The following is a 12,819-nucleotide window of genomic DNA, read 5'->3' on the forward strand; positions in this document are numbered from 1 at the left end:
CAAAGCCAAAATTCCACATGGAGGAACATGGGACAACAGCTGGCCACCACAAGGGACACTCTGGCCTGCCCAGGAGGATTCCTGGAAAACCTCTAAGGAACCAACCTCGAGTGTTCTACAGGCAAAAAAAATCTCACATACTGCATCAGTGTGTACAAACTGAGCAGAGTGAGTCTGTATCCAGTACTGAAAGTTGTACCAGCAGTCTTGATGCACCCACATGAGAATCCTTAGGGATGGAAGAGAGATGCAAAACTGATTTAAGGACAGGAAAAAGTGCTGCAGTAATGGGAATCTTCAGTTGCTTGATTGACTCATTTAACTTACGAGAAACAAGACGGAGAGTGACTTAACACTGTATTGTTATGAGGTGGAAATACCAACAATGAAAGGGACATTGGATCCAGCATGGGAGGAAGGCAGAAAAAGCATCTAAGGCTAGAAAACAAGCAATTTCTAATACCTGAAATGTGAGATTAAATCATGACTGCCTATCTTTCAGGGGAAGAAGCTTTAACAGACAGCAAATGATGTTTTAGTTGAACATCAGTTACTGGGAATGCAGGTTGCTGAGCAGATGAGAGGCTGCATGTCGTCTTGGTCCCTCCTGGCCTCAATGGCAGTGTAGCTTTAAACCAACCCTAAACTATCCAGTGCTAGTGTGGATATGGTTTAATTTTAACCTGTGTCCTGCTGGGGAAGTGGCTCATTGGTGAAGGACAATCCTGACATCTATGTTCACACCCAAACCAATTTGAATAACACTGGGATCCAGGTCATTCATTTGGTCCACCTCACCATCACATCACACAGAAGGGCATCCTAGACTTATTCCGACTCCAACAGAATCTCTGAAACCTACAGAGCTTTGGTTATCACTGACTGATATTATGCCAGTGATAGAAATACTCCCAACAAACCCTTTGTAGACACAGCATTGCTTTAAAAAGCTGTCATCTGTGGCAATTGTGTTCCATTCTCGAACAGTCTATATTTAACTGTTGCAAATTGGACTACAGACTGAATTCTTCATGGCTGCAAACACTATTAGAACTTTGGAGTGTTGTTTTTTCTCCCCCTGTCAGCTAATTAGTAGTAATATAAATTTCAGTCGTCGGCCGTGGTTGATTGCAACAGACCATCACATGCGTTACAATAAAGGCAATTTCCTCTGCTCCTCAACTACTAATAGTGGGTCTTAATTAGCCAAGGTTAACAAAGCATTGCATTGTGCTCTATCATTGTACATCAAAAGATGGAGGGTGTATAATTTCCAGAGTGTCAGGATCCAGGGTAGCTGTTATACTACTGCAAGTCTGCTCCACAGTAATATTAAACACCACATGCACAACCGTACAATCCTATTTGTGCTATTAAAAATCATAAATTTGGAAAATGCTTGCTTTAATTTCCAAAGCCGATTAAAAAGTTTGCATACTTTAACATCTGTTTATGATTTCAAACATGGCTTTCATAAATATAAAGCTAATGTGGTCTGGCTCTCCAGCAAAATAAATCCCATTAAAAAATAAGAAAAACCTCTCATTACAGTAGGTTTCTTTTTACATGACTCCAGCGTGTAAAGTGTATTTTTATTGTCAGCAAAATTAAAAAAAAAAAGCCCTCCGTTGAGCTGCGGTGAGCCCAGGCTTACCTCATTGGAATGCGTCCTGTTCTGGTGCTTGGCTCTGTCTGAGGCATTGGAAAAGGCTTTATTGCAGCCTTCGTGTTCACAGACATAGGGTTTTTCTCCAGTGTGGGACCTCAGGTGTGTCTTTAAGTTCTCCAGGCGGGAATAGGCTTTGGAACAACCCTCAAACTAAAATAAGAAAACACAAGAGGAGTGATTAATTAACCAGAAAAATTTGATTTTCCCCCTGCCTAAACCCTTCTCATCTGTTTCTCATTCTTTCTTTTTTTCTTCCCTTTAAAGGGCTTGTGTTTTAGGGAACAACATTCACTTTGTTGGGAAAATTCGCTTCCGTAGGCAGGCTGAGAGTTTCAGTAGTGAGTCATATTTAAGGTGCTGCTTCTTGTTGGGTACCCACCTGACATTTCAACAAGAAACTCTTTTTTCAGCAGGGTTGAACACCCCTCCACTCCTCCTAGGGCTCTCTTAGCCCCTCCTGCCATCCCTCTGCAGCTGACACACTCAGAAATGGAGGCCCTGTCCTTCCCAGCCAGAGAACTGACGACTTCTTGACAGTTTGTCCAGCCTTGCAACTTTACTAGCACCAGCACTGGAAAGGCCAGACCATTCTCTAACACACAAGCAGAAATCTAGCAAGCTTTGAAGTTTCCTAAATTACAGTTTGGGTCTACTCTCAGAGGATGCTGTGGCCAGGCCATCTGACATTACCAGTTTAAAAAACAAGACTCTCAATCTTGAAGACAGATGGATTTTTGGATGACAAAACAGGCCAGGAACCTTCTTCCTGGAAGGAAACCAGCTGCCCACACAACGAGAAGGAGCAGCTTCAGAGACATGGTGAGGCTTTGGTTGATGTAAGACCTGCCACCCTCTACCTCTGGCTGGGCTGGAGGCTTCTCCCTGCACCTGCCCTGTCTGCAGCATGGGAGGATTTCACTTCAGTCCAGGGAGGCCATCTTAAATGCTCTTTGACAAAATAAGTCAGAACTTACAAACACTGGAAGAGGTTTTAAGAAGTGCAAGGCTCCCTTCCAAACTCTAGCTAAATGCAGCCCTCGCTGTTCAGCTGGGAGTGTTGAAAAGCCCATGTTGCACTTCCTACGCAAGCACCTTAAAAACCACTTTACATTTCAACAAGCAACCTCTCCTGTTGTAATGTATGCAAGCTGCAAGGTGTTGTATTTTAGTCAGATCTCTTAAACGTGTCTACAAGTTCAGCCCAGATGTGACAGGACTTCACATTTCTATGTTTGAGTTTTGGCCAGTGAAGAAACTGGTGTCATAGCAGGACAGGTCATGCTGCAGCAAAGTGTCTGATTTCCCTGTGGGCAGATGAGTGGTCCTATGTGTCCAGAGACCTGGCCCTTTTGGGCAGAGGCCAAAGGCAGCTGCATGCAATAGCAACAGTACCTGCCTCCTTGTGCTCCAAAGGCACAGGAATCGCCTGTACTGCTAATGAATCAGGCAAACAGGCAGCCCATGAAACCTGTGAAGCATGTAGGCACAGGCTGATCCCATATAACTTTGTTGTGCTGGAAAAGAAGTAGGGTTACTTAAGCTTCCCTTTAAGGTCTAGCACAGTGATGGTGTACATAAGGCAAACTTGCTCTGCTCTCTTGAGATCTACAGATCTCTTCAAGGACAGTAGGAGCATCCTGCAAGAGCTGATTCCTTCCATAGCTTTGTCATGGTGGCATGGATCTAGTTCCCCTTCCTCAGACAAACTTCATTAGCCCATTTGGCCCATAGAACATGCCACAACTTTGAGGTAGGACAGTTTATCCCTTTCCTCTCTTGCCCTGTGCAAATAGTCCTTTATAACTCAAGTTGCTTACGGTTAGTGAATTCCATCATTCCACTTGCTGGAAAATAAAAGGAACTCACTATGAGGCAACTCATGTCCATTCTGGTTTTGCTGGATACTGACACAAAAATGCAGTTATTAAGAGCAAAACTACTGAGGCCATATTTTCAAATAAGAGTTTCTCAGCAAAGCAGCCTGTGCATGTTCAAAGCAGTTGTTCCCACTCTTACGCGTGGATTTGATTATGTCAGTGGGCGTTCTGGCTGTCATCTGCTGAAATAATCCTTGACTGAATCCCAGGCTGCAATTGGACTAATCTGTAGCTTTATGTACACCACAAACTTCTTGTCTGAAACAAATGGCACTTTGAAAAATCACTGCCAGACTTGGACCAGGAATGCTCTGCTACAGAAGGGCATCGTCTGCAGAGCTGCCATGTATCCCAGGCAATTGGAAACCAGTGGTACTCCAGTTCAGGGAGAGTTGCTGCAACATATTGCACATGGAGGGACTGCAGTTCTCCGGGACATGGAGGATGATGCACAGCCTTGCCATTGCTCCAGTGCCACAAAACTGAGGCTTGAAAGAGGCAGGATTATGCAGCAGTGCTTTTTCCTGCTCCATTACAGCACTGAAGAGGATGCAGTCCCTGCTGCTTTTTGTCTTCTGAGTCCCTCTACCTGCAAGGGCAGGGCTAGACTTTCCCTCACTTCTCACTTTGTAGCTCACCGATGATCAATATTACTTGATACTTTTAAGGAAAATTGGTAAAGTACTAGAACTGGGCAAAGTGCTTTAGAAGATTAAAACAAAGGACATGGCCCTGTGCCCCAGGGAGCTTATGCTCTAAATTAAATGAACACAGGTCTGGAAGATTGATAAAGGAGTCATGCAGCAAGCAAATCATACATATCCTAATATTTGTAAGCAGGAGCTGGGGCAGAGCCAGGGAGGGCGCAGGGCTGGAAGTGACTAATGGAGCAGAAGAGGAAGATGATCTGGGAGGAGGGCTCAGACATCTGCCAAGCACAGAGGGAGAGGCTCATGCCCGAGACTCGGGGAGAGGTACGGCATAATGCTGACAATGGAGGAGGTATGAAAATTGGCAGGACGAGAAGGCAGGGAGCAGAGTATATCAAAAGACAAGGATGGACCTTTGGGAGGAAAAAGGGCTGAAGCATATGTGGAAAGAGATGGTGACCACCTCTCTTCTACCAGTTGGCCACAGCCACTAAACTCCACACCCTTTGTGGCCCCCATCCTTGGCTGCCCCATGTCAGCCAGTGGTGTGGTGGGACATTCCGTGGGATTTAATATCTTGAGGTTGAGGAGGTGAGCCCAGCTCTCCCATGTGCTAGAGGAGTCTGTACCCACAGGGCTGAGACACAAAATAGCACCCCATGCTCTTCCTCAGGCAGTGTTCAACACTAGGCACAGTGCTGCTTGCATGCAGAAGGTGTGGGGACTGAGCTCTTCTTGGGGTTTAAGCACCCAGGGTTTTATCTCACCTCTGAATTAAGAGAGCAGAGTCAGGAGGTGTCGGTCCAGCACCCCAGGCTGGAAGGAGATCTGTGTGCACACTTGGGTACATGGGTGAGGAAAACTTGCAGCGCCAGCAGCAGTACTGTGTGATGCTGAGTTAGACATGACCAGTGTTAGCTGGTTCCCCACAGTGTGGGGTTACTGGATTTCCTTGGATATAAGCAACTAAATTGGCTGGTTTTCTATCTTAAGTGGCTCGTCCAGAATAATTCTGGAACTCTGTGGTAGAGCTGAACCCATTTCCCCAAAGAAATGCAGTTTGCCCACGAATACCTTCTGCACCCTCTTTGACCACTTGCCCTTTCCCCAGGGCATAACATGCAAATAGCTATAACCTGGACACAAAGGAATGGACCGGCCCTGAGCTGGGTGCTGGCAGGTACCCTGGGAGAGCCTTGCTTGAAGCCATGCCTGTGTCTGCACACACATTTGTGTGACCACCAAAGTCCACTGTCCCACTTGCCAAGCTGAGATGCACCCTGTGTCCCTGCCAGCTCACCGTGCACTTATGTGGCTTCTCTCCAGTGTGCCTTCGCATGTGCACCACCAACATGTACTGAGCCTTGAAGGGCTTCTGCTCCCGCGTGCAGTCCTGCCAGCGGCAGACAAACTCCTTCTTCTCGCCGTGGATGTGGTCATTGTTGATGTGCTGGTAGGAGAGAAGGGAGAAGCAGGTCACTCCTGGAAGAGCTGATGCCAGCAAAGTACCCACGGTGCTCCGAAAGCCAGCTATTCCCTTTCCAGTGCTTGCAGTCAGGAATTGCACCTGGGTCCCAGGTGCACAGATAACACCAGGGACATGGGAGCCAGCTCTGCAGTCTGGTGCGTCCTGCAGGAGAAGGTGCACAGCACCCAGCACACTGGGTGTTGGGCTCAAAGCCCAAACAAAAGGAGGTTTGCAAAAGCAATGAGGACCATGGTGTCAGGGAGCGAGGTCCCCTCTCAGTGTCTCCCAGGCTGCCTGATGCCTCTGTTGGGGAGAGAGAGAGAGTAATTTTTGTCTGTGCCAAACCCTCCTGTGCCACATTTACACAGCTGGGACCCTTTCCTGGGGTGCTGCTGGAGGATGGGGGAGAGGAGGAGACAAGCCTCATTTGCACCCAATGATCTTAAATGTCTTTTCCAACCTAAATGATTCTATGATTTTATCATTCGAAGCCTGCTTGAGCGCCAGCCCATACGCTGTCCCTAAGACATCCACCTGCTGTCCAGTGCTGGCGGCTGGCAGGAAATGACAGCATCTGTAAGCTATGCACCAAGGAAAGCTCTGTGGCCTCAATTACTGCTAATTACTCAGGTCTGTAAAATCCTGCATTGGGGTGTTGAAAAGCCAGACTCAGAATGGTGCCTTCGTCCACCCTGGGAGGAATATGAGGGGCAGATGAAGCCCTGCCGAAAATAAACAGAGCCGGAGACCAGCCAGTCAGCAGCACTGTTCCTGAGCAACCTTGTGTCTCTGAATGGGGTCTTGCTGCCAAAAATAATGCCTGTCCTTGCTCCTGTGTTTTTAGCAGACATTCACTGACAGGAAACCCTAAAATAAACCACTCTGGGTTTGGGTTTTGTTTTTTTGCACTAAGATTTTTTTCCAGTCCCCGCCTTCATCCCCCTAACCAAGGCCAGGCACATATGTTGTGGCTTGGGATGAGAGTTTCTCCGGGTGGTGGGGCAGCACAAGGACATAAAAACTTGTTAAAACAGAGTCATCGGCTTTTGTAGTCCCACCTGGATCCAACCCTGGTATTTTTTGTGCTGCAGCCCCATCATGGGGACAGATACCTGCTGCTTGAGGCACCAGGTCTACCCAGGGGCAAGAGGAGGTGTGTGAAGCTCATCTGGTCCCTCAGGCATTACAGGTAAACACTGAAAGCCAAAGCTGCATGTCAGGAGGTTCAGGGGAGGCTGGGTTTGAGAGAGGTTTTGGGTAGCTTTGGAGCTCAGCTGACCTATGGTTCTGGTTTATAACATGGCATTGGCGTGAGATTTTAGCCTGAGAAGGTGGAAATTTGGTGAACCCCCCAGGAGACCCATAGGCATGCTAAACCATGTCCAGAGCAGACTTGGAAGATAAGTCTCCTGGCTCTGTTTGTTTGTGTGGGAATCTGACTTGCAACCAAGAGTGTGCACAGCAGTGCTGGGATTGGGGGGGTGCTCACCCATTTGGTCCTGCTTGGGACAGAGGAAGACACATTTATGGGAGGGGGACTCTAGTCCCCCTTCAGGCTTGGTAACTCACTGTCTGGGCAACATCTTCTTCCCATCACATGGTGGCGGAGCACTTGCACAACTTACTGTACTTCAGCTATGGCTCAATAGCCCCAATCAAATCCCCACCTGGCTGCAGGTTTTGCTTGGGCTTCTCTCTAACTGTGTGACCTTGAGGTTCGGAGCAGTAATGGTGCTTGCAAAAAATATGTCCCCACTCCTGCTGCTCCCTGTTGACATGCACTTCTCCCACAAGCTTATTACCCACTCTGTGTGGAGAACAGACCCTGCACACCCAAGTACTTTGCACACAAACTAGAGTTTTTCCATGCACAGTGGGATGACACCTTCTCAGAAGTTGGCCCACAACATCTGTATTTCATTTGCATGTGTATTTTGGGCATCCCAAATCCACAACCCTATGTTGTTAGTAATCATAGTACAAAAGTCTCCATTTTTATAACCTTCCAAATTTAGGAAAATCTTGGACATTCCGTCAAATATTTTTCTTTGGGTTTTCTCTGGAAATAAATTGTGCTGAGCTGCCTCGATCTGCCCTGCACTTTGCTATGGGCATAAAGAGTTTTTCTTATGTCTGAGAGGGAAACACACAAATACTGCTGGGCAAATGTGAGCCCAGCCTATCCGAAAGGGCTGCTGTGGTTTAACCCAGAAAAGCAACACCCTGTGTCATGCAATGTGGAACTCATTAAGCATCTTATCACTCATTTGGCCCTGAAAACCATTTCCAAATCTGCCTTTACTCAAGGACTTGTTGCACTAAACAAGTGACTTCTGGCAGGTGCTAGCCTTAGATGGAAGAAGAGCACATGCCCAAAATTATAATTTACAGTATGGTCCCTCTGGGCTAAGGTAATATTTGTGTGCAGAGCTTGGGGAAACAGACTGATGCCTACTTGGTGGCATCTAAACATGACTAAAATGAAGATATATAAAAAAGGATGAAAGCAGACAGAAGCCCTCAGAAAGAGGGCTACATGTGAATTGCACTTGGGTGGCTCCTGGCAGGCTTGGAGCCAGCCTGGGGCAAGCAGCAAAAGACTGAAAGGAAAGGAGAAGGTAGTGGCTCCTGTCACAAAATTTGCTCAACCCAAAATTTACTGCAAGCAGCAGGGTTGCTAGGGCTGGTGAATTCCCAGCAGCTCTAGGCTGGCTTCAAACAAATGGGGCTCACACCACAGATCCAAAATGAGGACTGGGAGGGTGCTAGGCTGAGGGCAGGATGGGGCTCAGTCTGATTTTGCAGGGACTTGTTCTGAGTTTGAGGGATTTGTTGACCCCAGAAGCAAGAGGAAACCAAACTGTGCATTCCCAGGTGAAGTAAAGCACACAAAAGGTTCTTGGAATTAATTAGAACTGAAAATCTGATTAATGACTTGGTTTGGGGATCCTTCAGAGAGCAGTTTTGACACTGGTTTGGGGACATCACTGTGATTACGGAAGCCCTATTTCCCAATTTTTAAAAAATCAACCCACTTTCTTTATTTCAGGCCCTGATGGAGATATTGGAGCATGTCTCCAAACTCTGGAAGTGCTCTATTTTTCTGTGGGAAGGAGAAACTGAGCCGGTCAATACCTCCTAAGCAATACAGCCCCACAGTTCTTGCCACAGCAGCATAAAAGGCTTTCATGGCCTGGACAAGGACTGAGGACAGTATGGATGATCCCTGTCCCATAGCTGGTGTAAGACCATGGGGAGCCTCAGTGAATACAGCCAGGGAAGAGGGAAGGGCTTAGCCCCCTTCCCAATTTTCTGACCAGGTCCTCTGCAAGGAGCCTTCTGTCATTGGGTCATGCACAAGGGGGACTGAAACTGCAGCCTCAGCAGCTGAGAAAAGAGCAACATCAAATAATCTATGAGAGGCTTCTTGCAGCTAAACTCCTCAGGGAGCAGCGACCTGCTTTGGCAGTGTTTACACACCGTATCTCTGATTTGCACCTTTAGTAGCTCCCAGAGTGAGCTCTGCTGTACAGTAGCTAGTGATAAAAAATGAGGACAAGTGCAGAGAAACCCAAATTTATCACTGGGGTTTCCTCCCAACCATTACTCACATGGACGAGCTGCTCTTGAGTGTCATATTCCTTTGTGCACCCTTCCCAGTGACAGTTCGTCTCATAAATAACCTCAGGCTCCTGTTTACATTCATCCTTATCTAGATCTTCTTTCAGGTCTGTCAGATGCTCCTGCAACACACAATGGTGCATTGTATAGGGTGAACTTCTTTCATCTGAATTCCTCCGTCACTCATAGATTACAGGGCAGGTATCAACAGATCACAAAACCGTGCTCATTGTGGCAACATAACATCCTTGATTACTGTGAAATAATGAGTTACAGAGCTTTGTTAGAAATGGATCAGAGTTAATGACAAGATGGGACACACCCTGAAGCCACATTTGCAGCAGTGGCTGGCTCTAGCCAGGCAGTCCCAGGAAAGGCTGGAGAAAGGAAAAAGATGGCTTTTGACCTTTGTTTCATTATTTGCTGGAGCAAAAGTGATCTGTGGGGAGTGGGGAAATATGACCATGAAGAAACCACAGAGCAGTCAGAGCCTAGTGGTTACCACACTAACCTGACATGTGTTGGGGAGGGAGGGTTCCTGTTTTCTGCGTCTTTGAGTAGATGAGAAAATGATGCCTAACCCTTACAAAAGATATATGCATGCAGGGTGCTCCACAGGGACAAAGTGGTGAGCCCCCAAAAGCACTCCTCTGAGATTAGCAAATTTTTGAAGCTTAAGCAAGGCCCCATGACGAGCGGGTTGCAAAGCAGAACTCCAGGGGCTCTGGACTCATAAATGAGTTAGTTTAATGCTGGGCATGCTGTGAGCTCTGTCCTTAACTTCTCTGTCTAGCCAGCTCCTCAGTGCTAAATGAAGCACAAAAGGTTTTTTTATGGCTGCTATGAGGATTATAGCTTTGACACCTACACAATAGTGTAACATACAACATAATTAGTACAATCCAGAGGTAAGGCCAACTGTCACCTCTGTGTGTGTCAGACACTTGTACTACAGACAAGGCAATCAACAGCCAATATTGGCTTGGGAATTTAGCAATACAACACCCTGTAGGTTTTGACCCTCTTCATTCCCTTTCCTCCTAATTACTACTACTGCCCAGTTCAGAGCATCCCTCCTCAAGGGCAGCTTTAGACAGGAGTGTCTGGGGTGACTGACCACATCAGATGCTGTTCTTCATGATCTGATGCTCCAGCTGGCCCCATAAGTGTGTAGACACCACCAGACCCATCTCAAACTGCCTCTGACCTGTCCAAATGGATCTATCTGTCTGCCATCTTCTTCCCACCAATACCTTCCCAATGCCTACTGAAGGGCTGCAACGATTAATGACTGAATGTCATTATATGGCTTGGAAGTGAGATGTACTGTATGGAAGTTCAACAATTTTCATTAACGAGCTCATGACTTACATGCCAGCTGTGACTTTTCAATTCAAAAGTTTAGATATGAAGAAGAAGAGATTTGTTTTAATTAGCTCTAAATTAAAGAAAAAAAAAAGTAAGGTGGCTTTTAGGAGAGAAAACTGCATTAATATACAGAAAGACTTCTGGAGATTCAAACTCAAACTATATCAGAGCCCAGAGCAATAGTCTGAGAAAGTTCAAACAGAGGCTTCTTTTTCCTGCAATTTCTGTTTGGTTGAGCTGTGAGCATTATTTTTTGTTGAAACATTTCTCTCCATGCAAACTGTGGTCTCTAGAAAAATGAAATTTTCTACCAAAAATCTTATTTTGCCATAATTTTTATACTTTCTGTTGGAAAATGGAATAGAAACCATTTTAATTTGTTGAAGAGGATTGACTTGTTTCATTCAACGTCAAACTGAATGTGTACTGGAGCTATTGTGGTGTCATAAAAGCACGGTAACTCAGGTCCCTTCATGCCTGGTACTCTACTGTGTCCCACAGATCTTGTCTGGATTGCATTTCTCATAGTGTAAGCCATCATAGGAGATACTGTCTGGCCAAGGATTTTAAACACCCAGACCACAACTCACATGAGGCTTTTCCAGAACAGCATTTCCAAAACAAAACACACATATGCATGCTTTTTTTGGGATGGCTGAGCTTCATACTCTGCAAAAATGTATCAGTCAGTAATTAACTGACTGCAACTCAACTTTTCAGCACAGTCTCCTGCAGAACAGGAACCCCCAAGTTTAACAAGTTACTGTCGCTTAGACCAACTGAAGAGGAGACACCCAATACATTCCACCTTTTAACCTATTCTCCTTGCCAAGAATGGGCTGTCCTTTAAAGACAAGGTACTTTCCAGTAATTTCCCAGACAATACTGAAATGCTGCAAGACGTGAAGCCTATGTATCCCTTGGGGTATTATTTCACAGGTCTCCTCATTAGGAACTATTAGACAACCAGTGCGCATTTTCCTTCTCTTAATTTCACCTTGCTATTCTAATCAAGCCTCCTTGTGCCACTTTAAATGATTCTCCCCCTTCTTTCAGTGCTTATTTCACATAAGGCTCAGTGGATGAAACTGGGGCAGGGCTGCAGGTTGAGCCAGGCTAATGCTACCCAAGCACTCCCTGCTGTTGGGTGCACACCTCTTCGAATTGGAGCAGAGAACAGAGGATGACAGCCGTCAAGTGAGCAGCTCTCTGTGCCACAGCTCCTCTGCTACAGATGCTTGAGAAAGCAGATGATGGCTTTCAGATCTTTTTTTTCATTTGCTGCAAGAAATAAACACGTGGCTCTATTAGCCTGGGTGCTGGCCAGATTGGTTTCTCGGGGCATGTGGTTTTGCAGCAGTGTGTAGATGCACTCCTAAACTCAAAGCTCCAGAGAGGTGCCTCTTTGCCCTAATCGTGCTGACTACAGCATGTTTATCTTTCCCTGATATGCTATCTTCATCAATTTTACCAGCCCCCTGATGACTGCACACGTTGCTGTCCCCATGCATCATGCTGAGACCTGCTCCTGAACCAGGGCAGAAGGAGAAATTTGTCATCAACTCTTCCATTCACTTGACAATAACACAGCCCAATATTTCATGAAAATGAAGTGCCCAGAGCACTCCTGATAGTTTACAGTTGTGATAAAGGACGGTCAGATGGATACTGTCAGCCATTAAACAGTTTGCAATCACAGAGCTCTGGAAAGAAAGCAAAGGCCTTTGGGCCCTTCTTGGTGTCAAATGTTGTGTCACCAGAGTAAAGAATGTTTCTAGGAGCGATTCCTTGTTGAATCAAGAAGTCGTCCTTTTTTTGCAAGCTTTCGACCTACATGCAAGATTCCCTCATAATCTATGTTTGGTCTGAGACACTAATGCTGCTTGCTTTGCAGCACAGAAAACTCAGACATCATTTTTAAAGTTATGAATCTTGAAATATTCCCTCCCTCATTTTTTATTTTCCAAGCACAACAACAGCAAGCTGAGCCCCAAGCACACACTGAATGCTTCACTCTGTCACTGCAGCTCTGCCCTGCACCTTGCTGGGCTTCATGCTCCAAAAGACACCTGCCTGCCTGGCAGACTTTGATGCCTTGCTCCCAGCTGCAGCAAAAGGTGTCAAGAGTATTGTTACCAAAGACAATGAGACCCAGCAGCTCGCTGC

The 12,819-nt window shown here is 46.2% G+C and overlaps 1 protein-coding gene across 6 annotated transcripts in view; it reads right to left on the minus strand.

Annotated features, from left to right (window-relative positions):
- The window catches only part of GLI2 (GLI family zinc finger 2), a 205,431-nt gene that overhangs the window by 13,400 nt on the left and 179,212 nt on the right, over positions 1-12,819 (minus strand). For all 6 annotated transcript variants that reach the window (XM_075093060.1, XM_075093059.1, XM_075093064.1 and 3 more), the window contains 3 exons: positions 9,276-9,407; positions 5,497-5,646; positions 1,655-1,819 (listed from right to left, as the gene is read on the minus strand). In XM_075093060.1, the coding sequence (XP_074949161.1) occupies positions 1,655-1,819; positions 5,497-5,646; positions 9,276-9,407 (447 nt within the window). The remainder of the gene's footprint in view (positions 1-1,654; positions 1,820-5,496; positions 5,647-9,275; positions 9,408-12,819) is intronic.

The sequence above is a fragment of the Phalacrocorax aristotelis genome, chromosome 5 (assembly GCF_949628215.1).
Source record: "Phalacrocorax aristotelis chromosome 5, bGulAri2.1, whole genome shotgun sequence".
NCBI classification, from domain to species: domain Eukaryota; kingdom Metazoa; phylum Chordata; class Aves; order Suliformes; family Phalacrocoracidae; genus Phalacrocorax; species Phalacrocorax aristotelis.